This window comes from Prunus avium, chromosome 1, assembly GCF_965620075.1.
Source record: "Prunus avium chromosome 1, drPruAviu1.hap1.1, whole genome shotgun sequence".
NCBI classification, from domain to species: Eukaryota; Viridiplantae; Streptophyta; class Magnoliopsida; order Rosales; family Rosaceae; genus Prunus; species Prunus avium.
This window is the reverse complement of record NC_142284.1, coordinates 51094070-51117803: the sequence shown is the minus strand read 5'-3', so window position 1 is coordinate 51117803 and position 23734 is coordinate 51094070. Positions and strand designations below refer to the sequence as shown.

Genomic DNA, 23734 nt, shown 5'->3' with positions numbered 1-23734 from the left:
TTACCAGAACAGGATTGCCCAGTTCAATCTTGCTTTGTGTAAGAGATGGAAGACATAGAAAGTTCACGGATTCCTTGTTAGGAATAGTTGAGTCAACCTTAGGGGAAGGTCCGATATACTTTAACTGTTTCCCAAACTTTTCTGTTGCACTTTCCGACGTAAATGTCTTAAAAGCTTTAACATTAAATATTCAAACTCAGGGTTATGATATGGACCCAGGATCCCAAAATCTAGCGATCATTTATAGGGTTTCATATAAGGTTATGAACACTGTCTGTCCCAAAGCTAAAGATTTAGACAGCAAAGGTGAAACTACCTTGTTCCAAACCAACCTTGAAAAATCAAACGTGGCAGTCCCAAAAATGATAAAGTGGAGTGATATAACCCTACCAGAAAAGTGGATTTTGGATGAAATAGTCCCAAAGAAGCCCCTTGAAAATCAAGAACCTACTCGGATCTCCCAATTCGCTGATGGAGAGGTAGAAATACAATTCTCCAACGCTAGAAAAACTAGGATTGATCTAGCGCCCTTTGGATCTAACCTAGAACCACATAGGTCGAGTACCTCTAGGATTGATCTAGCACCCTCTAGATCCAACCTAGAACCCCATAGGTCGAGCACCTCCTCTGATATAGCTTACGATCTAGACCATGACAGAATGATCTTGGCAGGTCTTAGGAGAACCCAGGAACATACACAAAGGCCAGCCTACAGGTTTGAGCAAACCCTTCCAAACCCAGGAATTAGGATGAATCCACCTCAACCCGAGCCTTCCTTCTCGGATGTAGAATTTGAAATAAATATGTTAAAATCCTTCGAAATAGAACACGAAAAGATAAAAAGGAATTATCTGAGTATTGAAAATATTAATAAAAGAATCTGGTTTGAAACAGCCTTTCAGGAGCATAGGCAAAATCATCTCTGGAAAGCCCATACCGCCTTTATGAAAGAAAAGAAATTCAATTGTTTCTTTTTTACGTGGTTAGATTGGTGTGCTCAGAAATATGACATTCCTGAATATAGGAGCCATATAGAGATGATAGGAAGCCCATTCTCGACTTACACTTCCAAAGATGGGAAATCAGTAAAAGCCGTACATCCACCCGAGATGGTAATTAAACAGAAAGATATGATAGCGGCTCCCTACAAAGAAACCACTTTCCTTGATGATAGCGCCAATAATTTTCGCACAGCGAGTAAAGAGGATATAGGCGCAGTTATTCAGCAGAATAATTACACCAACCTGTTTCTGCAGTCTCTAGGAAAGCAAGTCACTAGGATTGAAACGTCTGTTTCTGTAAAGGAGCAGAAATCCGACCCCGGTCCCTCAGAAACTAAAAGGATCAAGGAAATGAGTAGTCAGGTGTTCTTCAAACCACCTCCCCCTTTAGATAATAAAAACTTTAAGATGGGAAGAACATTGTCAGAAGATGAAAATTTTGTTGATATCCTGGCAAAGAAATTATCAGAAGTAAAATTGTCAGATAAAGGAAAAGGACCTCAAGTGTCGGTTCTCACTGAAGGAGAAATAGAGGACCTTGAAACGATGTTTAAGGAAGAACGACCTGAAATTAATAAGTTAACAAATGAAAAGAAATTCACTCAAACTGCTAAAACAAGAAATTACTACCCCAGACCCACTCCAGTAGATTTACAGTTTGAGGAAGATGGAATGTGGAATTCCGCTCAGTATGATGGAAGCTCCATAGTAGAATGGAATATTGATGGTCTAACGGAATATCAGATCATTAATGCAATGAAACATATGATGATGTACGCTACAGCCTCTAAGATAAAAGGAAATGGAGATAAGAGGGTGGCTGAAGCTATCATCGCAGGCTTTGTAGGTCAATTAAAAGGATGGTGGGATTTCCACCTAAGCGACTCAGCAAGAGCCCAAATCCTGAACGCCCAGGTGGCTATTGGTCAGCAGAATGTACAAGACCCAGTAACTGGATTAATCAAAAGTGAAAACATTTACCAGGAAGATGCGGTAAATTCACTAATTTACACAATTACTCTACATTTTGTGGGAACTACAGAATTACAGCACGACAGGTCTAGAGAACTCTTAATGAACCTTAAGTGTCCTACCTTGTCCCATTTTAGGTGGTATAAGGACGTGTTTTACTCCAAGGTGTTCACTAGGCAAGACTGTAATGCTGACTTTTGGAAAGAGAAATTTCTTTCAGGATTGCCACTTCTATTCGCTGAAAAGGTTAGGAATAGAATTAAAGAGAAAAATGGTGGTGTCATTCCTTATGGGTCTTACACCTATGGGGAATTGTCCTCTGAAATCTGCGCAGAAGGATTAGCTCTTTGCACAGATATGAAATTAAGAAAACAGCTTGATAAGCAAAAGGCCCTAGGAAAAAAGGAATTAGGTGACTTTTGTGAACAATTTGGTTTTGAACCAATAAAATCATATTCACATAAAACATACAAAAAGGGAAAGAAATTTGGGGGGCGTAAGACTAAAAAATACGAGAAATATAAGTCTGAACCCAAGAAGCCATATAGAACTTTCAGAAAAAGGAAATACACAGGAGATACTAGCAAAAAGGCTAGTAAAGGAAAGAAAGGAGCTGTCCCTACATGCTATAAGTGTGGAAAAGTAGGACATTATAAATCTGAGTGCAAAATGAAGGATAAAATCAGTAACCTAAGCATAAGTGAAGACCTTAAACAACAGCTTTGCCAAATAATGCTTAATTCATCTAGTTCTGAACAAGATAGTGATGACGAACTAGCCCAACTAGAAAATGAAGAATTGTTTGAATCAGATGCTGAGACTAGCTCAGGTAGCGAGGAAGAGTGCGCCTGTCAATTTAAAGATCTGAGAATATGTGTCTTAACAAAAGAAGAAAGTCTAATAGTAGACTTAATTGATAAAATAGAAGATCCAGAAAAGAAGAGAGAAGCTTTGGAAAGTTATATCTCGTTAGCTAGAACCGGACCAAATAATCCCCAACCGGCCATAGCTAATGTAAGACAACCAGTTGAAAACTATAGTTTTAAGACTATAGTAAACAGAATGAATGATAAAATTCATAAAAAGGAACCTACGCTCAACGACCTTCAGTGCGAGGTCCATGAGGTGAAAGAAGAACTTAGAGAGTTAAAAAATAGGGTTAGAGTTTTAGAACTCTATCGTCCTTTTTCAGAAAAAGATACAGAAGAAAAATCTGAGCAATTAGAATTCGAAAACCTAATGGAAGAATTTCAAGAAAAAATAGAACCTGTAACAAGAGAAACCCTACAGGAAGAACAAGTTAATACTATGAGATTCATTAATAGCATAGATAAGGTAATATCACAAAAATGGTATGCTATGATAACTATTGTTATTAATAAAACCTACAAGTTTACTGTTGAAGGGCTGATAGACACTGGAGCCGATCTTAATTGTATAAATGAAGGTGTTGTACCAACGAGGTATTTTCAGAAAACTACCCAAGTCCTACACACAGCAGTCAATAGTCAAAGGATGGGGATTCAGTTTAAATTATCTGACGCTGCTGTACTTAATCAAGGAATTTGCTTTGAAACCCCTTTTGTCTTGGTGAAAGGATTAAACCAGTCCCTGATATTAGGAACCCCTTTCATTAATATGCTTTATCCTTTCTCTGTTTCTGAAGAGGGAATAAGAACTGAGGTAGAGGGTCAACCTATAGTCTTTAGGTTCTCTCAACCACCCAAGCATAAGTATATTAATGAAATTCAGGAAAAGATAAAGAAGAAAGAAAGTTATCTATATCACCTGAAAGAAGAATTGCAGTACAAAAGAATAGAGGAACAACTGCAAGACAATAGGGTAAAAGAAAAGGTAGAAGAAGTCCAAAAGATGTTTGAAAATCAAGTTTGTGCCGAAATACCCAATGCTTTTTGGAATAGGAAAAGACACATAGTGGAATTGCCGTATGAGCCTGATTTTGATGAAAAGAAAATCCCAACCAAAGCTAGGCCAATTCAAATGAATGCTAGGCTAATGGAAATTTGTAAATCTGAAATTCAAGATTTATTAGGGAAAAAGTTAATTAGGAAAAGCTCATCTCCCTGGAGCTGTTCTGCCTTCTATGTAGAAAACGCAGCAGAATTAGAAAGAGGGGTACCTAGATTGGTGATAAACTACAAACCTCTTAATAAAGCCTTAAAATGGGTTAGATATCCAATTCCTAATAAAAAGGACCTTTTGGATAGATTGAATAAGGCAGTAATTTTTTCTAAATTTGATATGAAATCGGGATATTGGCAGATTCAAATTGCAGAAAAAGACAGGTACAAAACAGCCTTTAATGTCCCCTTCGGACATTACGAATGGAATGTTTTACCGTTTGGTCTAAAAAATGCTCCCTCTGAGTTTCAAAATATTATGAATGATATATTTAATCCTTACACAGCTTTCACCATTGTTTATATTGATGATGTTTTGGTTTATTCTAATTCTTTAGAACAACACTTTAAACATCTAAATATCTTTTTGAAAGTTGTGAAGCATGCAGGATTAGTGGTTTCGGCAAAGAAAATGAAATTATTTTCTTCAAAGATTCGTTTTTTGGGACACAATATTAATAAGGGACTGATAGTTCCTATTGATCGAGCAATATCCTTTGCTGAAAAATTCCCTGATGAGATAAGGGACAAGCAACAGTTACAAAGGTTCTTAGGAAGTCTTAATTATATAAAAGATTTTTATAAAGATTTGGCTCAAGATTCAAAATTGTTATACCAAAGGTTGAAAAAGAACCCAACTCCCTGGTCAGAAGAACACACTAAAGCGGTAAGAAGGTTGAAAATTAAAGTCAAAGAACTTCCTTGCTTAGCCTTAGCCAACCCCGAAGCCTTTAAAATAGTAGAAACAGATGCTTCAGAAATCGGGTATGGAGGAATCCTAAAACAGAAGGTCAATAATTCAGAACAACTGGTTAGATTCACTTCTGGAGTTTGGAAACCGGCTCAAAAGAATTATTCTACTGTTAAGAAAGAAATGCTAGCCATAGTCCATGCTGTTTCTAAATTCGAAAGTGATCTTTTAAATAAAAAATTCCTGATAAGAGTGGATTGCAAGGCTGCAAAAGACATTCTGTTTAAAGATGTAAAAAATTTAGCATCAAAACAAATTTTCGCAAGATGGCAAGGAATACTATCTGCTTTCGATTTTGATATTGAATTTATTAAAGGTGAAACTAATGCGCTCCCTGATTTCTTAACTCGAGAATTTTTGCAGGGTGCGAACCAGGAGTTCCGGACAAATGACTCCAAGTAGGAGCTCTTCAGGAGCTCTTGCTAGGTCTTCCCCGACTGATCCAAAGCCCTTGATGACTTCTTCTCCATATAATAAGGGTAAGGAGAAGCAGATTGCTGAAAATCCATTCCGTGAATATATGAATATGTCTGTAGCAATTATTGAAATGAATGATCTGGACAAACATCCGAATTTTCTAGCTGAAAAATATTTAAGGGATAACCTTCCTCCCTTAAATAAGCCCCGTCTATTCTATGAAACTCTCCTAATTGAAACTAAATCTGTTAATATAGTTCATCGTCATAGGGGTGAAAATACCAACACAATAGCCTTTTCCAAAATCCAAATTCTAAATGTTATTTCCTTGGAAGAATGGGGTCCTAGCCCTGAAAGGGCTAAAAGATTTATCCATCCTGAAATTAGGCCATATTCATATAATTTCTGGGATTATAAAAAAGCATGGGAATATGTCTTATGTTTTCAAAATCAAAACTATTCTCATACTTGGTTCATCCAATTTAAGCTTCGGGCTCTGAAAGAACTCCCAAATTGGTTCAAGAGCTTTTTCCTTATCTGGGGTCCTACTATGGAATACCTTCCTCCTGAAATTAAGGAGTCTTTTCAAATGAAATTTTGTAAATGGAATAAAAATCATCCTGATCAAAGGACTTTGTTCATGTGGTTCATGATAATGTATGAGCTACCTTGGATATTAAAGTGGGAATATGTCATCTCGGAAGACATTGATGAAGAATGGACCTATATTCCTAACTTAGTCCGCAGTATCTTAATTCGTTGGTGGGATAAATTCACAAGAGACCACTTAGTTCCTATCAAGATCACCCCAGCAATTATTCCCTCCTTTGATCCTGTTGCTGCTCAGCCTTTGGCCACTTCTCCTGCCAGTCTAAGTGTTTCGCAAAGGCTACAGATGCTGATAGATCAGCCAGGCTCTTCTTCATCAAAAGAAGATTTGAAAAAGAAAGTCCTCGAGATCCTGGATTTAGATGACGAGTCGATGGCATCAGCTTCCGCCACTCAACCTGAAGATGAGGTGGACCCTTTTGCTAATGAAGACATGCTTGACCACTTTCATCCAGATCTCCATTCGGATCTTTATGGTGGGCCCAAGTAATATTATGTCTGATAAGAAGACAATTTGTGTTTACTGTAATTTGTGATAAAGCTTTTTACTTTTACGTTTTTCTGGTAAAAGCAACGTTCCTGCTTTTACTCTGTTTTTATTTGCCTTTTGTAAGAGTCTGCCTTTTTCCTTTTTTGGCCGCTTGCGTGAACGTTCGGACAGAATCATTAAAGTGAAGATGCCGCTCTACTGTAGGCTGCTTTGTGATCTTCTGCCTCTAATTGACACGTCAACAGCCAGGAGGCTTTAAATGAAGGGCTTCTCCTCCTTTGCGAAGCACCGAAAAAGATCGCCTCTCAAGCAGAAAATAAACTCTGTGTTTTGAGTGTTTTGGAGTGTTTTGAGTGTTTTGAGTGTTTTCAAGTGCTGCTTCTGCGAAGCTTCTGTTAAGCACTACTGTCTTCCCTGCTTCTATGTAAGTTTGTTGAATATTAATGATACTACGTTTGATATCGTATTTAATTTCTCTATATTATTATCCTTGGTTTTGGCTTTGTATGTTTGAATTCCTCATAATAATTATGTTTATTCTCTACGTCTCTACACTACCTTCCGCTCGAAAGCTTAAAATTGATTGAGAAAAATTTTGCTCTTAAGAGTCTGGGCCAGTACCTGGTATCAGAGCCAAAAGTCCCTAGAAGAGTGGTTAAGTTTAAGGTTCAAACTAAGTTGTTGGTTTAATCTTCTGGTTTTTCTGTCAAGTTTCCTTTACTCACTAGTCATCGAGTTGTCTAGCTGTCAGATAGGCTCATTAGCCGTTGCCCGTTAAGCTAAGGCGTTGAGAGACCTAGGCAGGGACTAGCAACCTTGAATTAGGAGGAGAACAGAAGGAAAGCATAAAATCCAGAATTTTAAAATGGCAAGCCTTAGGAGAATGTTGTCTATCCGTTCTTCTGGAGAAGCAAGCTCTAGTAACAATCCTAGCCATAGAACCCTACGAGTTAAAAACTCTCAAGAAATAATCATGCGGGACGTAGAAAAGGAGTTGTGCAACTGGGATATACCCAGAGTACCCATCACTGATATATACTATAAAGGATCTTTCAAGTTCAGATCTGATTACGCAATAAAAACTGTTGAAAAAACGATATCTGTCATTGATAAAAAAGATAGTTTTCAGCTATTCACCCAGAGTCAAATCGACCAGCATCTGGAGAGAAATTATAACTATTTGCACATAGGATTGGTGCAGGTAGCGGTGAAACCACTTACCAGAACAGGATTGCCCAGTTCAATCTTGCTTTGTGTAAGAGATGGAAGACATAGAAAGTTCACGGATTCCTTGTTAGGAATAGTTGAGTCAACCTTAGGGGAAGGTCCGATATACTTTAACTGTTTCCCAAACTTTTCTGTTGCACTTTCCGACGTAAATGTCTTAAAAGCTTTAACATTAAATATTCAAACTCAGGGTTATGATATGGACCCAGGATCCCAAAATCTAGCGATCATTTATAGGGTTTCATATAAGGTTATGAACACTGTCTGTCCCAAAGCTAAAGATTTAGACAGCAAAGGTGAAACTACCTTGTTCCAAACCAACCTTGAAAAATCAAACGTGGCAGTCCCAAAAATGATAAAGTGGAGTGATATAACCCTACCAGAAAAGTGGATTTTGGATGAAATAGTCCCAAAGAAGCCCCTTGAAAATCAAGAACCTACTCGGATCTCCCAATTCGCTGATGGAGAGGTAGAAATACAATTCTCCAACGCTAGAAAAACTAGGATTGATCTAGCGCCCTTTGGATCTAACCTAGAACCACATAGGTCGAGTACCTCTAGGATTGATCTAGCACCCTCTAGATCCAACCTAGAACCCCATAGGTCGAGCACCTCCTCTGATATAGCTTACGATCTAGACCATGACAGAATGATCTTGGCAGGTCTTAGGAGAACCCAGGAACAGACACAAAGGCCAGCCTACAGGTTTGAGCAAACCCTTCCAAACCCAGGAATTAGGATGAATCCACCTCAACCCGAGCCTTCCTTCTCGGATGTAGAATTTGAAATAAATATGTTAAAATCCTTCGAAATAGAACACGAAAAGATAAAAAGGAATTATCTGAGTATTGAAAATATTAATAAAAGAATCTGGTTTGAAACAGCCTTTCAGGAGCATAGGCAAAATCATCTCTGGAAAGCCCATACCGCCTTTATGAAAGAAAAGAAATTCAATTGTTTCTTTTTTACGTGGTTAGATTGGTGTGCTCAGAAATATGACATTCCTGAATATAGGAGCCATATAGAGATGATAGGAAGCCCATTCTCGACTTACACTTCCAAAGATGGGAAATCAGTAAAAGCCGTACATCCACCCGAGATGGTAATTAAACAGAAAGATATGATAGCGGCTCCCTACAAAGAAACCACTTTCCTTGATGATAGCGCCAATAATTTTCGCACAGCGAGTAAAGAGGATATAGGCGCAGTTATTCAGCAGAATAATTACACCAACCTGTTTCTGCAGTCTCTAGGAAAGCAAGTCACTAGGATTGAAACGTCTGTTTCTGTAAAGGAGCAGAAATCCGACCCCGGTCCCTCAGAAACTAAAAGGATCAAGGAAATGAGTAGTCAGGTGTTCTTCAAACCACCTCCCCCTTTAGATAATAAAAACTTTAAGATGGGAAGAACATTGTCAGAAGATGAAAATTTTGTTGATATCCTGGCAAAGAAATTATCAGAAGTAAAATTGTCAGATAAAGGAAAAGGACCTCAAGTGTCGGTTCTCACTGAAGGAGAAATAGAGGACCTTGAAACGATGTTTAAGGAAGAACGACCTGAAATTAATAAGTTAACAAATGAAAAGAAATTCACTCAAACTGCTAAAACAAGAAATTACTACCCCAGACCCACTCCAGTAGATTTACAGTTTGAGGAAGATGGAATGTGGAATTCCGCTCAGTATGATGGAAGCTCCATAGTAGAATGGAATATTGATGGTCTAACGGAATATCAGATCATTAATGCAATGAAACATATGATGATGTACGCTACAGCCTCTAAGATAAAAGGAAATGGAGATAAGAGGGTGGCTGAAGCTATCATCGCAGGCTTTGTAGGTCAATTAAAAGGATGGTGGGATTTCCACCTAAGCGACTCAGCAAGAGCCCAAATCCTGAACGCCCAGGTGGCTATTGGTCAGCAGAATGTACAAGACCCAGTAACTGGATTAATCAAAAGTGAAAACATTTACCAGGAAGATGCGGTAAATTCACTAATTTACACAATTACTCTACATTTTGTGGGAACTACAGAATTACAGCACGACAGGTCTAGAGAACTCTTAATGAACCTTAAGTGTCCTACCTTGTCCCATTTTAGGTGGTATAAGGACGTGTTTTACTCCAAGGTGTTCACTAGGCAAGACTGTAATGCTGACTTTTGGAAAGAGAAATTTCTTTCAGGATTGCCACTTCTATTCGCTGAAAAGGTTAGGAATAGAATTAAAGAGAAAAATGGTGGTGTCATTCCTTATGGGTCTTACACCTATGGGGAATTGTCCTCTGAAATCTGCGCAGAAGGATTAGCTCTTTGCACAGATATGAAATTAAGAAAACAGCTTGATAAGCAAAAGGCCCTAGGAAAAAAGGAATTAGGTGACTTTTGTGAACAATTTGGTTTTGAACCAATAAAATCATATTCACATAAAACATACAAAAAGGGAAAGAAATTTGGGGGGCGTAAGACTAAAAAATACGAGAAATATAAGTCTGAACCCAAGAAGCCATATAGAACTTTCAGAAAAAGGAAATACACAGGAGATACTAGCAAAAAGGCTAGTAAAGGAAAGAAAGGAGCTGTCCCTACATGCTATAAGTGTGGAAAAGTAGGACATTATAAATCTGAGTGCAAAATGAAGGATAAAATCAGTAACCTAAGCATAAGTGAAGACCTTAAACAACAGCTTTGCCAAATAATGCTTAATTCATCTAGTTCTGAACAAGATAGTGATGACGAACTAGCCCAACTAGAAAATGAAGAATTGTTTGAATCAGATGCTGAGACTAGCTCAGGTAGCGAGGAAGAGTGCGCCTGTCAATTTAAAGATCTGAGAATATGTGTCTTAACAAAAGAAGAAAGTCTAATAGTAGACTTAATTGATAAAATAGAAGATCCAGAAAAGAAGAGAGAAGCTTTGGAAAGTTATATCTCGTTAGCTAGAACCGGACCAAATAATCCCCAACCGGCCATAGCTAATGTAAGACAACCAGTTGAAAACTATAGTTTTAAGACTATAGTAAACAGAATGAATGATAAAATTCATAAAAAGGAACCTACGCTCAACGACCTTCAGTGCGAGGTCCATGAGGTGAAAGAAGAACTTAGAGAGTTAAAAAATAGGGTTAGAGTTTTAGAACTCTATCGTCCTTTTTCAGAAAAAGATACAGAAGAAAAATCTGAGCAATTAGAATTCGAAAACCTAATGGAAGAATTTCAAGAAAAAATAGAACCTGTAACAAGAGAAACCCTACAGGAAGAACAAGTTAATACTATGAGATTCATTAATAGCATAGATAAGGTAATATCACAAAAATGGTATGCTATGATAACTATTGTTATTAATAAAACCTACAAGTTTACTGTTGAAGGGCTGATAGACACTGGAGCCGATCTTAATTGTATAAATGAAGGTGTTGTACCAACGAGGTATTTTCAGAAAACTACCCAAGTCCTACACACAGCAGTCAATAGTCAAAGGATGGGGATTCAGTTTAAATTATCTGACGCTGCTGTACTTAATCAAGGAATTTGCTTTGAAACCCCTTTTGTCTTGGTGAAAGGATTAAACCAGTCCCTGATATTAGGAACCCCTTTCATTAATATGCTTTATCCTTTCTCTGTTTCTGAAGAGGGAATAAGAACTGAGGTAGAGGGTCAACCTATAGTCTTTAGGTTCTCTCAACCACCCAAGCATAAGTATATTAATGAAATTCAGGAAAAGATAAAGAAGAAAGAAAGTTATCTATATCACCTGAAAGAAGAATTGCAGTACAAAAGAATAGAGGAACAACTGCAAGACAATAGGGTAAAAGAAAAGGTAGAAGAAGTCCAAAAGATGTTTGAAAATCAAGTTTGTGCCGAAATACCCAATGCTTTTTGGAATAGGAAAAGACACATAGTGGAATTGCCGTATGAGCCTGATTTTGATGAAAAGAAAATCCCAACCAAAGCTAGGCCAATTCAAATGAATGCTAGGCTAATGGAAATTTGTAAATCTGAAATTCAAGATTTATTAGGGAAAAAGTTAATTAGGAAAAGCTCATCTCCCTGGAGCTGTTCTGCCTTCTATGTAGAAAACGCAGCAGAATTAGAAAGAGGGGTACCTAGATTGGTGATAAACTACAAACCTCTTAATAAAGCCTTAAAATGGGTTAGATATCCAATTCCTAATAAAAAGGACCTTTTGGATAGATTGAATAAGGCAGTAATTTTTTCTAAATTTGATATGAAATCGGGATATTGGCAGATTCAAATTGCAGAAAAAGACAGGTACAAAACAGCCTTTAATGTCCCCTTCGGACATTACGAATGGAATGTTTTACCGTTTGGTCTAAAAAATGCTCCCTCTGAGTTTCAAAATATTATGAATGATATATTTAATCCTTACACAGCTTTCACCATTGTTTATATTGATGATGTTTTGGTTTATTCTAATTCTTTAGAACAACACTTTAAACATCTAAATATCTTTTTGAAAGTTGTGAAGCATGCAGGATTAGTGGTTTCGGCAAAGAAAATGAAATTATTTTCTTCAAAGATTCGTTTTTTGGGACACAATATTAATAAGGGACTGATAGTTCCTATTGATCGAGCAATATCCTTTGCTGAAAAATTCCCTGATGAGATAAGGGACAAGCAACAGTTACAAAGGTTCTTAGGAAGTCTTAATTATATAAAAGATTTTTATAAAGATTTGGCTCAAGATTCAAAATTGTTATACCAAAGGTTGAAAAAGAACCCAACTCCCTGGTCAGAAGAACACACTAAAGCGGTAAGAAGGTTGAAAATTAAAGTCAAAGAACTTCCTTGCTTAGCCTTAGCCAACCCCGAAGCCTTTAAAATAGTAGAAACAGATGCTTCAGAAATCGGGTATGGAGGAATCCTAAAACAGAAGGTCAATAATTCAGAACAACTGGTTAGATTCACTTCTGGAGTTTGGAAACCGGCTCAAAAGAATTATTCTACTGTTAAGAAAGAAATGCTAGCCATAGTCCATGCTGTTTCTAAATTCGAAAGTGATCTTTTAAATAAAAAATTCCTGATAAGAGTGGATTGCAAGGCTGCAAAAGACATTCTGTTTAAAGATGTAAAAAATTTAGCATCAAAACAAATTTTCGCAAGATGGCAAGGAATACTATCTGCTTTCGATTTTGATATTGAATTTATTAAAGGTGAAACTAATGCGCTCCCTGATTTCTTAACTCGAGAATTTTTGCAGGGTGCGAACCAGGAGTTCCGGACAAATGACTCCAAGTAGGAGCTCTTCAGGAGCTCTTGCTAGGTCTTCCCCGACTGATCCAAAGCCCTTGATGACTTCTTCTCCATATAATAAGGGTAAGGAGAAGCAGATTGCTGAAAATCCATTCCGTGAATATATGAATATGTCTGTAGCAATTATTGAAATGAATGATCTGGACAAACATCCGAATTTTCTAGCTGAAAAATATTTAAGGGATAACCTTCCTCCCTTAAATAAGCCCCGTCTATTCTATGAAACTCTCCTAATTGAAACTAAATCTGTTAATATAGTTCATCGTCATAGGGGTGAAAATACCAACACAATAGCCTTTTCCAAAATCCAAATTCTAAATGTTATTTCCTTGGAAGAATGGGGTCCTAGCCCTGAAAGGGCTAAAAGATTTATCCATCCTGAAATTAGGCCATATTCATATAATTTCTGGGATTATAAAAAAGCATGGGAATATGTCTTATGTTTTCAAAATCAAAACTATTCTCATACTTGGTTCATCCAATTTAAGCTTCGGGCTCTGAAAGAACTCCCAAATTGGTTCAAGAGCTTTTTCCTTATCTGGGGTCCTACTATGGAATACCTTCCTCCTGAAATTAAGGAGTCTTTTCAAATGAAATTTTGTAAATGGAATAAAAATCATCCTGATCAAAGGACTTTGTTCATGTGGTTCATGATAATGTATGAGCTACCTTGGATATTAAAGTGGGAATATGTCATCTCGGAAGACATTGATGAAGAATGGACCTATATTCCTAACTTAGTCCGCAGTATCTTAATTCGTTGGTGGGATAAATTCACAAGAGACCACTTAGTTCCTATCAAGATCACCCCAGCAATTATTCCCTCCTTTGATCCTGTTGCTGCTCAGCCTTTGGCCACTTCTCCTGCCAGTCTAAGTGTTTCGCAAAGGCTACAGATGCTGATAGATCAGCCAGGCTCTTCTTCATCAAAAGAAGATTTGAAAAAGAAAGTCCTCGAGATCCTGGATTTAGATGACGAGTCGATGGCATCAGCTTCCGCCACTCAACCTGAAGATGAGGTGGACCCTTTTGCTAATGAAGACATGCTTGACCACTTTCATCCAGATCTCCATTCGGATCTTTATGGTGGGCCCAAGTAATATTATGTCTGATAAGAAGACAATTTGTGTTTACTGTAATTTGTGATAAAGCTTTTTACTTTTACGTTTTTCTGGTAAAAGCAACGTTCCTGCTTTTACTCTGTTTTTATTTGCCTTTTGTAAGAGTCTGCCTTTTTCCTTTTTTGGCCGCTTGCGTGAACGTTCGGACAGAATCATTAAAGTGAAGATGCCGCTCTACTGTAGGCTGCTTTGTGATCTTCTGCCTCTAATTGACACGTCAACAGCCAGGAGGCTTTAAATGAAGGGCTTCTCCTCCTTTGCGAAGCACCGAAAAAGATCGCCTCTCAAGCAGAAAATAAACTCTGTGTTTTGAGTGTTTTGGAGTGTTTTGAGTGTTTTGAGTGTTTTCAAGTGCTGCTTCTGCGAAGCTTCTGTTAAGCACTACTGTCTTCCCTGCTTCTATGTAAGTTTGTTGAATATTAATGATACTACGTTTGATATCGTATTTAATTTCTCTATATTATTATCCTTGGTTTTGGCTTTGTATGTTTGAATTCCTCATAATAATTATGTTTATTCTCTACGTCTCTACACTACCTTCCGCTCGAAAGCTTAAAATTGATTGAGAAAAATTTTGCTCTTAAGAGTCTGGGCCAGTACCTGGTATCAGAGCCAAAAGTCCCTAGAAGAGTGGTTAAGTTTAAGGTTCAAACTAAGTTGTTGGTCTAACTAAACCATATATATATATATGCCAATTCTGGTTCTTTGTACATGTTGTTTTGTGAAAAAAATAAACAAAAACCATTTTATGTGAAAAAGAAAAAAAAGAACCAAGACAGCTGTATGTGCTTCAGAACCTGAGGTCTTCCATTGAAAATGGCAATCACAGCCACCCCAATTCTTTACAATTGTTCTTCCAGCAGTTTTACAAGTTACCGGAATACTATTTTTTTTTGGAACCAAGTTACTAGACCCGGACTAGAGAGGGTAAATCTGAAAGTTTGAATTTGAATCGTCTGATATGATTTGACGCCAATTGATTGACTGCTACAGCAGTAAAAGGATATAACTACGTCCACTGACAAGTCACAAGCATAATTTAAGGATAATAATAATAATCAACTTCAAAATGTGATTCGTCCATTTCTCAAAGCAGTGGGAACTTAACGGTCGACTCGCAAGGAGGGTCTTTTAAATGTAGACTTTGCCACCATTTTCCTTCCTTCTTCCACTCAAAACTGAAACAAAAATCAGAGATAGAGACAGAGACAGAAATATTTCTGCTTGGTTATGGGGAAAATGGTGATGGCCAAGTCCAAGCTGTCCTACGAGGAGTCTCGTAGGCAGAGATTGGAGGAAAACAAGAAGAGAATGGAAGCACTGAATCTGCCTCAGCTTGCTCAGGCTATTAAAACTACATCTTCTCCCAAACCCTCCCCTGTAAGTAAGCCTAAACCCTAAACCCCTCCTTCTCTCAGTCAGCACCTATCTCCATTATGCAAAAACATGTCACTCCACTTTATCTTTCATTCTCAGATGAAGCGGACGAAGCCTCGGACAGTCGAGAAGCAGATGGTTGTGGTGAGGAGGTCCTCTCGTGTCGCAAACCTGCCTACCCCTGTTTACAAAGAAGTGGGTTCTTTCATTTTCCCTCCACTACTTGTTCAAAGTTTTTGTTTTTTAAAAAACATATGAAAGTTGCAATCTTTTGTGATCTTACAATTTGTGACAGGTTGTTGTTGATCGAGTGATGATACCCAGAAAGTCCTACTCTAGTAGGCACAGGGATTTGTCGAACCGGGTATATGCTTCGGATGAAGCCAGAGCTGAAGCCATGGAGAGAGCTGCGAATTTAGAGTCTGGTTTGGGATCCGATCACCCGATCTTTGTAAAAACAATGCTCCCATCTCATGTTTCTGGTGGATTCTGGCTGGTAATCAAGTCGCTTTATTTGCTCACAATCTCACCTTTTTCACTTTGTCATGTTACTTTTCTGTGTTCTTTTGGTGTGGCATTGTTTGTTTTGCTAAAATCCCCCATATTTTTAACACTGTAGTTTACTTTATTTGTGCAATGTACTGCTCCATAACCAATTGAAAGACCAATTTACTCCTTAATGGATGTTCTATCCAGCTCGAAATTGTAAACTAAGTGTTTCTATGGCAATGTACTGCTTCATATTTTTTTGGTTACAATGTGCTGCTTCATATGTACTGCCCCATAACCAGTTGAAGGACCAATTTACTCCTTGTTAATGGATATTCTATCGGGTTCGAAATTGTAAACTAATGTGTGTTATAGAGCAATGTACTGCTTCATATTTTTTTGTTACAGTGTGCTACATATTGTGTAACTATGTAGGAACAGTCAGTTTGATTCAACAGTAGATGGGAACTTGTAATAACTCTTATCTAATTTTGGCAACAGGGTCTTCAAGTCCAGTTCTGCAAGGAGCACCTCCCAAAGGGTGATGAAGTAATGACATTGATAGATGAAGATGGCGACGAGTACCCGACTATATACTTGGCCCGGAAGACAGGACTCAGTGGTGGATGGAAGGGATTTGCAGTTGCTCATGATTTGGTTGATGGGGATGCATTGGTTTTTCAGTTGATTCGCCGTACATCATTCAAGGTAAATTATGAAGACACATACCATTTTGTAGAACTAAAAACCCACACCAGCAAATTCACAGACAAACAAACCAAATAACACAGCAAGCACACAGATAAAGCCCAAAGAAAATCAAGCAAGAATCGTTTATATCTCTCACACACAAAACTGAAATAACTAGAGAGAGAGAGAGAGAGAGAGAGAGAGAACCAGAGCAAAGGAGAGAATCAAGTCTTGAATGAATCTCTAAGGACAAAATACACAGCTTCCTCTATATGCGTTCGGCAACACCACACCCTTGGAATACAAAATAGGACAACACCACCTTTTGAGAGACGTTGTGCTACAAAGCAAGAGAAAGCAGTTTAGAGACCTGGAAACCCCGAAAACCGGGAGCATGCCTCTGCTCCTTTAGAAATAAAAAACAACTACGCACAAGGAAAATATCCTGATGCATTTACTAGGGTACGATAAAATATTGAATTGGGCTTGGGCTTGGAATGGGCTTGGTTTAACTTCCAACACATTTGCTACATTTATTGGAAACTTTGTTTTTACTTTTGATCTTATGTATCTTTTCAGGTGTACATTTTGAGGATGGAAGATGGCAAAAAGCTTTAACTATTGCGAAGTTGGGTCAATGTTGGTGATTGTTTTGGGATCATTCCTGTAGAGCTTATGCATCGTCCACTAATGACATTTTCTACGAATTGTAAATGCATATTTCCTATGTACTCTCTTGACCTAGATTAATTTACTCTTTGGCTTATGAATTCACAAATGATCATATGTATCTGAAGAAAGAGGCACCACTTTTACAAGTAACTGGACCAATAGATCATGTCCAATACAAGGGGTCCAAAGCCTTAAAGTGAATGTGCAGCGCAGCCTAAATCTTTCATTATCTTCATATAGGCTTAATATCCCAAAACGTCCTTAAGGTTTTAAGAAACTATCAGATTGCATCCTTAATGATTTTTTTTGTGTCATTCGTGGTCCTCAAGGTTAATATGTGTGATCACAAATGGCCCATACTGTTAGGTTCCATAAAAAACTCCGTTAGTTTGCTGACGTGGCATATATATATATCACAAAACATTCATGAGATTCACGCATTTATCACAAATGGTCCTTGCGAAATTTTTTCATTTTTTCATTTAAAATTCATAAAATTTTGGTTTTCTTTTTAAATTATTTAAAAATATATATTGTATTTCAAATACGCGTGACAGTATATTTTTGAAGATGTGGGCTCCACATATATGCCACATCAACAAACTAATGAAGGTTTTTAAAAATAATTTAAAATTCATAAAATTTAAAAATGAAAAAACCATTTATAGAAGGATTTTAACCTTGAGAACCATTTATGAACCCTTCCCTTGGTTTTTTTATTTTTAAGTTTTGTGAATTTTTAATTATTTTTGTAAAACTCAATTAATTTGTTGATGTGACATATATGTGGAGCCCACATCTCTAATAATATACTGTCATGTGTATTTAAAATACAATATATATTTTTAAATAATTTAAAATTCATAAAAAATAAAATTTCACATAGACCATTTGTGATAGATGCGTGAACCTCAAGGATGTTTTGTAATATATATATATATATATATATATATATATATATGCCACGTCAGCAAACTAACGAAGTTTTTTACAGAACCTAACGGCAGGGACCATTTGTGATCACACATAGACCACGAATGACACAAAAGAACATTAAGGATGCAATCTTATTGTTTCGTAAACCTTAGGGATGTTTTGTGATAGCCTCTTTATATATAATGTTTATGAAATTATTATCATCGGAAATTCGAAAATTTTCCTTTTTTTTTGAATAAAAAAAACTTTGAGAGTCTCCCTCCACTATAGTCTATACAACTCTCCTGAACCCCAGAACCCCATAGCAGGGCAAAAGCTTCGGCTAGGCCTAAGTTTTGAGAGAGAGAGGTGATGGCTAAGCCTAAGTTGTCATACGAGGAGTCTCGTAGGCAGAACTTGGAGGAAAATAGGAAGAAAATGGCAGCACTCAATCTGCCTCAGCTTGCCCAGCTGGCTCATCCAGCCCCTGTAAGCCAACCCCTCCTTCCCTCTTCAGCTCTCTCTCTCTCTCTGACTCAAAACATCTCTCACTCTGCTCTCTCTTGTACGATCACTTTCTCAGGTGGAGCTCGCGAGGCCTCGTACGTTCGAGAAGCATCTTGTTCAGGTCCGGAGATCCACCCGCGTCTCGAATCATTCTTCCCCGGTTTACAAAGAGGTGGGCCGATTTCATTTTCCCCTCTACTAATTGTTCAAAGTTTCAATCTTTATGTCTTCTGAATGAAAAAAAGAAAGTTGCAATCTTTGGTGATGTTATGATTTCTCACAGGTTTTTGTTGAACGAGTAAGAATGCCCAGAATGTCCTACCACTCTAGTTGGCAGAAGGGTTTGTGGAACCGAACAAACGCTTCTGCTTCAGGTGAAGCCAGAGCTGCCGCATTGCATGAAGCTCAGAAATTAGAGTCGGGTTTGGGATCCGATAACCCGACCATTGTGAAAACGATAATCCCATCTTATATCAGTGGTGGATTCTTTTTGGTAAAACATTAAGCAAGTCAATTTGATGAACCAGTAGAGGGTAATTGTAAGGAGTAATTTATCTATCTGATTTTGGCAACAGTGTCTTAAACGCCAGTTCTGCATGGAGAACCTCCCAAAGGGTGATGAAGTTATGACATTGGTAGATGTAGATGGCAACGAGTACCCGACTCGATACTTGGCGCAAAGATTTGGACTCTCAGCTGGATGGAAAGAATTTGCATTTGCTCATGCTTTGGTGGAAGGGGATGCATTGGTTTTTCAATTGATCCGGCCTACTGCATTTAAGGTGATTGATTATTTCACATTTTGATTTGGGGTCTCAGGGATACATTACTTTTACATTTTTTATATAATTTCATTGATTGTGTTATCTGTTTAGGTGTACATTGTAAGAGCAAAAAGATCTGAAGGCAGCTCAGCTGGATAGGTAATTGGTTTCTGATCATTCTTGTAGATGTTGAATTTATTTATTGTTTCTCTCTTGTTTTTCTCCAACATGAAAATAACAATTTATGATCTGGGTTTTGTGCCTTGACCCAGTCATAGAATTACTTATGGATACAGAAATTCTATATTTAAGATATTGTCTCAAACTCTTTAAGTATTCTATCAAGCACATGGCTTGTTCTGCTGAAGTAAAATGGAACAATATTTCCAAGAGCTTATCTACCTGAGACCAGATTAGTATCAGAATTACTCGGCCATCAAGATATACGTCTGCCATGATCATATGTAGAGTGGCAGTTACTACATCTATAAATGAAACAACTTGCATAGGCAAAGGACCACAAATGAGGGCGTAGGGCATGCATCTGTCTGTATTTATGTAGAAAACATGTAGCTTCTATTGGCTTGGCTGACATACTGTGATGCGAGTACACAAAGTTGCCTTCACAAGTGACAAGTGAATGAATTTTTGGTTGATAGGTCTCTTTCAAAAATCCATATAGGCGGCCTATTTTGTCTTCAAATGGCTTTTCTTCCTTGTAGAGATTTTGTCGGTCTTGATTCTCTCATCTATCTCATTTCCCATTCTCTTACAACCCTTTTATTTTTTGCAGGTAAAAAGAAGTTTGGGGATTGGGATAAGACTTGCATTTGTTTTGCAGTGAGCTCTATTTGTTCCTAGAAAGGTACATGTTTTGTCTAATAGAAAACACTACATTGATGCTAATTTCCACTGGTGTCCCTGAAGAGATATATATATATGACCCCATGATGAGCAAATATGAGTGGAGAGGACAGCTAGGACAACTATATTGCATGTTATGAGCATGTGGGTTCAAAGCCTAAAACTTTATCATTGCAAATGGCAATCAGCGCAAGTAATTGATTTAATTGCCAATCACAACACCCCAATTCACTATATGCAGGACTTTTCCTTTTCACCACGAAGTCATACTTTCACTCTTTGGCTTATGGTTTCCCAAACTCTATATTGTCTAAAACTCTATTAACATATCAAGGACATGGTCTGTTCTACTGTGAGAGAGGTCCGATGAGATGGGTTAATTTACCATATCTGGAAAAGAAAAAAAAAGAGGATACAAAGTTGTAATTTATTAATGCGAGCTTCCTGCCTCTAACCGATATAACTTTCGTATAAAACGGAACACAAATGAGAGCACAAGATCATGCATCCGTCTGTGTTTATAATGTAACCATGCATTTTATAATGGCTCGACTGACATGCTGGGATGCATTGGCACGAAGTTGCTTTTCACTTGAGTGAACGAACTTATGGTTTTTAGGTCTCTTTCAAAATTCAAGAAGCAACCTATTTTGTCTTGCAATGGCTTTCTTGTTTAACTCAAAAAATTTGAAGCTATGATCAAATACGAGTATACATTGTCTATTATAGAAGATTCAGGTGCTTCAGAACCTGGCAATGGGGACAGGCAAATGAGCAATTGACTTCATGCCAATCACAGCTTTGTTTTTTCAAAATTTTAATAACCTGTCACAAATTCCGGCTGCATTAACACATTTCACCAGTTTTACAAGTTAATAGGCCACTAGAGACGTTAAATTTGAACCCTCTGAGATGTGATGATAATTAATTGATGGAGTGCTCTAACACCAGTTTTATAGCAGTTAAAGCTAAAAACTAGGTGCATGTAATCAGTTTGAGGATAAAGGTAATACATAGACCATCGCTTGTATTGAAAGAAAGAAAAAAGTAATACATGAAAATAAATAATTAACAAAAAGAAAAAAGAATGGCTGCTGCTGACTAATCAGCTTCCAACTGTGATGCCTCCATTACTCAATGCAGTGGAAAGGAACTTAACGGTCGACTACCAAAGAGGGTTTTTTTATTTTTTTTATTTTGCCTCCATTTCCCTTCTTTCTTCCATCCAACGAAAAATAGGAGAAGAAGAGACAGAGACAGAGGCAGAGAGATCTTCCGTTTGGTTCTCGGGAAAAATGGTGGCGGCTAACTCTAAGTTATCATACGAGAGCTCTTTTCAGCAGTGTTTGGTGGAGGAAAACAGGAAGAAAATGGAAGCACTCAATCTGCCTCAGATTGCTCTGCAGGCTCATCGATCCCCTGTAAGCCAAAACCCAGCACCTCTTTCCCTCTTCACCTATCTCTCTCAATCTATGTGTCTCCCTCAAAACTTAGTTCAAGACAGCTCTCATCCCACTCTGCTTTCTTTTGTATTCTCACTTTCTCAGGCCATGGCATTAAAAATTGTATTTTTGAATGGGTTCTTCTGGGCCTCTGAAATTAAAAAACAAAAAACAAAAAAGCTGCAAATCTCTAGTGTCAGTGATGTTATGATTTCTGACAGGTTTTTGATGCCTGGAAGGACCTACCACTCCAACAGGCACAAGGATCAGAAGCTTAGGTAATTTATTTCAGATCATTCTTGTAGTGGTTGAATTTACTTATTGCTTCTTTCTTGTTTTTCTCCAACATAAACATAACAATCTATGATCTGGTTGGTTTCTGTCTCTTGACCTAGTCAAGTTATGTAAACCCAAAATTCTATACTTAAAAGATACTGTCTCAAACTCTGTTAATATTTCTATCAAGCACATGGCCTGTCCTGCTGTGATCAGATTGGGATAGGTGAATGCAGAGTGGGGGCACATCTGTTCTAGCCAACTTGACTAAAGTCCATACATGCATAAAAACAACATATTTGTTCAAAGAGGTCTCAGAATTGCTCAGCCATCAAGGCCTATGTGATGTCCTTATCTATAAATGAAACAACTTGCATATGCATAGAAACCATGTGCCTTGTATTGGCTTGACTGAAACTGTGATGCAAATGCACCGAAGTTGCCTTCACGTAAGTGAACCAAATTGTGGTTTATAGGTCTCTTTCCAAAATCCATATGTATCCTATTTTGTCTTCAAATGGCTTTCTTCCTTGTTTAATCCTCTTATCTCCTCACTCCCTTCTCTCTATTTCCCTTTTCTCACTCAACCCTTTTACCTTCTACATAGATACCAATTTCAGGTTCTATGGATAGTTGTAGTTTTGAGCAGATGAGTCAGTCATCCCCAATCATATTTGGTGTCCCTCTAGGGATATGTATGTATGAGCACACGATGAGCAAATATGAATGGACAGGAGCTAATTCTTATCTTTAATTTCCCCCTTTTCTCCATATATTCATAAAAAGAAAGACAGCTATATTGCATGTTATGGGCATGTGGGTATTCAGAGCCTAAAACTTTTCCATGGCAATCAATACAAGCAAAGCAATTGACTTCGTTGCCAATCACAGCACACCACATTTTCCTTAAAGCCAAGATTTTTTTCCCATTTTTTTTGGTTACATTGGAGGAAAGAAACCCCACTGGGGTTCGATCCTGGGTGCCATGGGGGGAAGGGGGAATCCACCACCACTGTGGTGGGAACCCATTGGCAGATTTTTTTCCCATTTCACCACATCATATATATATTTATTTTCTTTTTTTAATCCAATTCTTCAACATGGGCAAGCATTGACTAAACAAAGCCAAGTGGTGAGCTGTTGCCGTGGTTGAAGGTTTTTTTTTGTTGTTTTTATATATTTTTCTTGTGGTGGGACAGACAAATGGACACACGCTACTATTTTGCTTGCCAAAAAAGCTTTTAGCTTTTCCAGCTTGCAAAAAAACAAATAAATCCAACATGCCTGTAACATGTCATGTATGTATGAATATGAATGAACGAGCTCTGATTGTTTACAGCACTGCCTATTTTATGTGAATTTCGGTGGGGTGCCTGGGTGAGTCACAGACCAGACCAAGCCGATGAGCCATTGAAATCCCCAGCTGTTCGAGCTTCTGAGCCGCTCATTAATATTTAATAGCGCGACTGATTAATTGACTTCACTCACGCTGAGTTGGTTGTTTAGATAATTGGCGCCGAGAATTCCGCACTCTCCAGGTGGAGGACAAGGGGTTAGGTTTCAAGCCAAAAAGTGGTGCCCCGAAATAAATGTGTCCGTGGGGCCCAGGCCATATGGGGCCCACATTTAATCAAAATCCCCCTATGTTCAACTACGTGACATTAACATAGTGCTTATTGTTTTTCATTTGCGCTGTTTCCTTGGTCAACAATGGACATTTCTCTAAGAAAAGTTTTTT

General features: G+C 37.8%; 3 protein-coding genes across 4 annotated transcripts; all 3 read left to right on the top strand.

Annotated features, from left to right (window-relative positions):
• Positions 1-14776: 14776 nt before the first annotated feature.
• Positions 14777-17386, top strand: LOC110761891 (B3 domain-containing protein At5g42700-like). 2 transcript variants are annotated; one of them, XM_021964477.2, is made up of 5 exons: positions 15080-15380; positions 15477-15572; positions 15673-15873; positions 16368-16574; positions 17136-17386. In XM_021964477.2, the coding sequence occupies exons 1-5, from the start codon at positions 15231-15233 to the stop codon at positions 17172-17174; spliced, it is 693 nt and encodes a 230-aa protein (XP_021820169.2). In that variant the 5' UTR covers positions 15080-15230; the 3' UTR covers positions 17175-17386. The 2 variants fall into 2 exon arrangements, with proteins under 2 accessions (XP_088110133.1, XP_021820169.2); XM_088254007.1 differs by lacking the exon at positions 17136-17386 and having other exon boundaries at positions 14777-15380; positions 16368-17098.
• Positions 17387-18415: 1029 nt separating this feature from the next.
• LOC110761984 (B3 domain-containing protein Os06g0194400-like) lies at positions 18416-20357 on the top strand. The gene is made up of 6 exons (XM_021964573.2): positions 18416-18632; positions 18727-18822; positions 18934-19143; positions 19226-19432; positions 19526-19573; positions 20208-20357. Exons 1-5 carry the CDS (start codon positions 18516-18518, stop codon positions 19571-19573), a joined length of 678 nt encoding a protein of 225 aa, XP_021820265.1. The 5' UTR covers positions 18416-18515; the 3' UTR covers positions 20208-20357.
• A 345-nt stretch (positions 20358-20702) lies between these two features.
• Positions 20703-23619, top strand: LOC148297981 (uncharacterized). Its single transcript, XM_088250997.1, has one exon. The coding sequence runs from the start codon at positions 21400-21402 to the stop codon at positions 22000-22002; it is 603 nt and encodes a 200-aa protein (XP_088107123.1). The 5' UTR covers positions 20703-21399; the 3' UTR covers positions 22003-23619.
• The last annotated feature ends 115 nt before the right edge of the window (positions 23620-23734 follow it).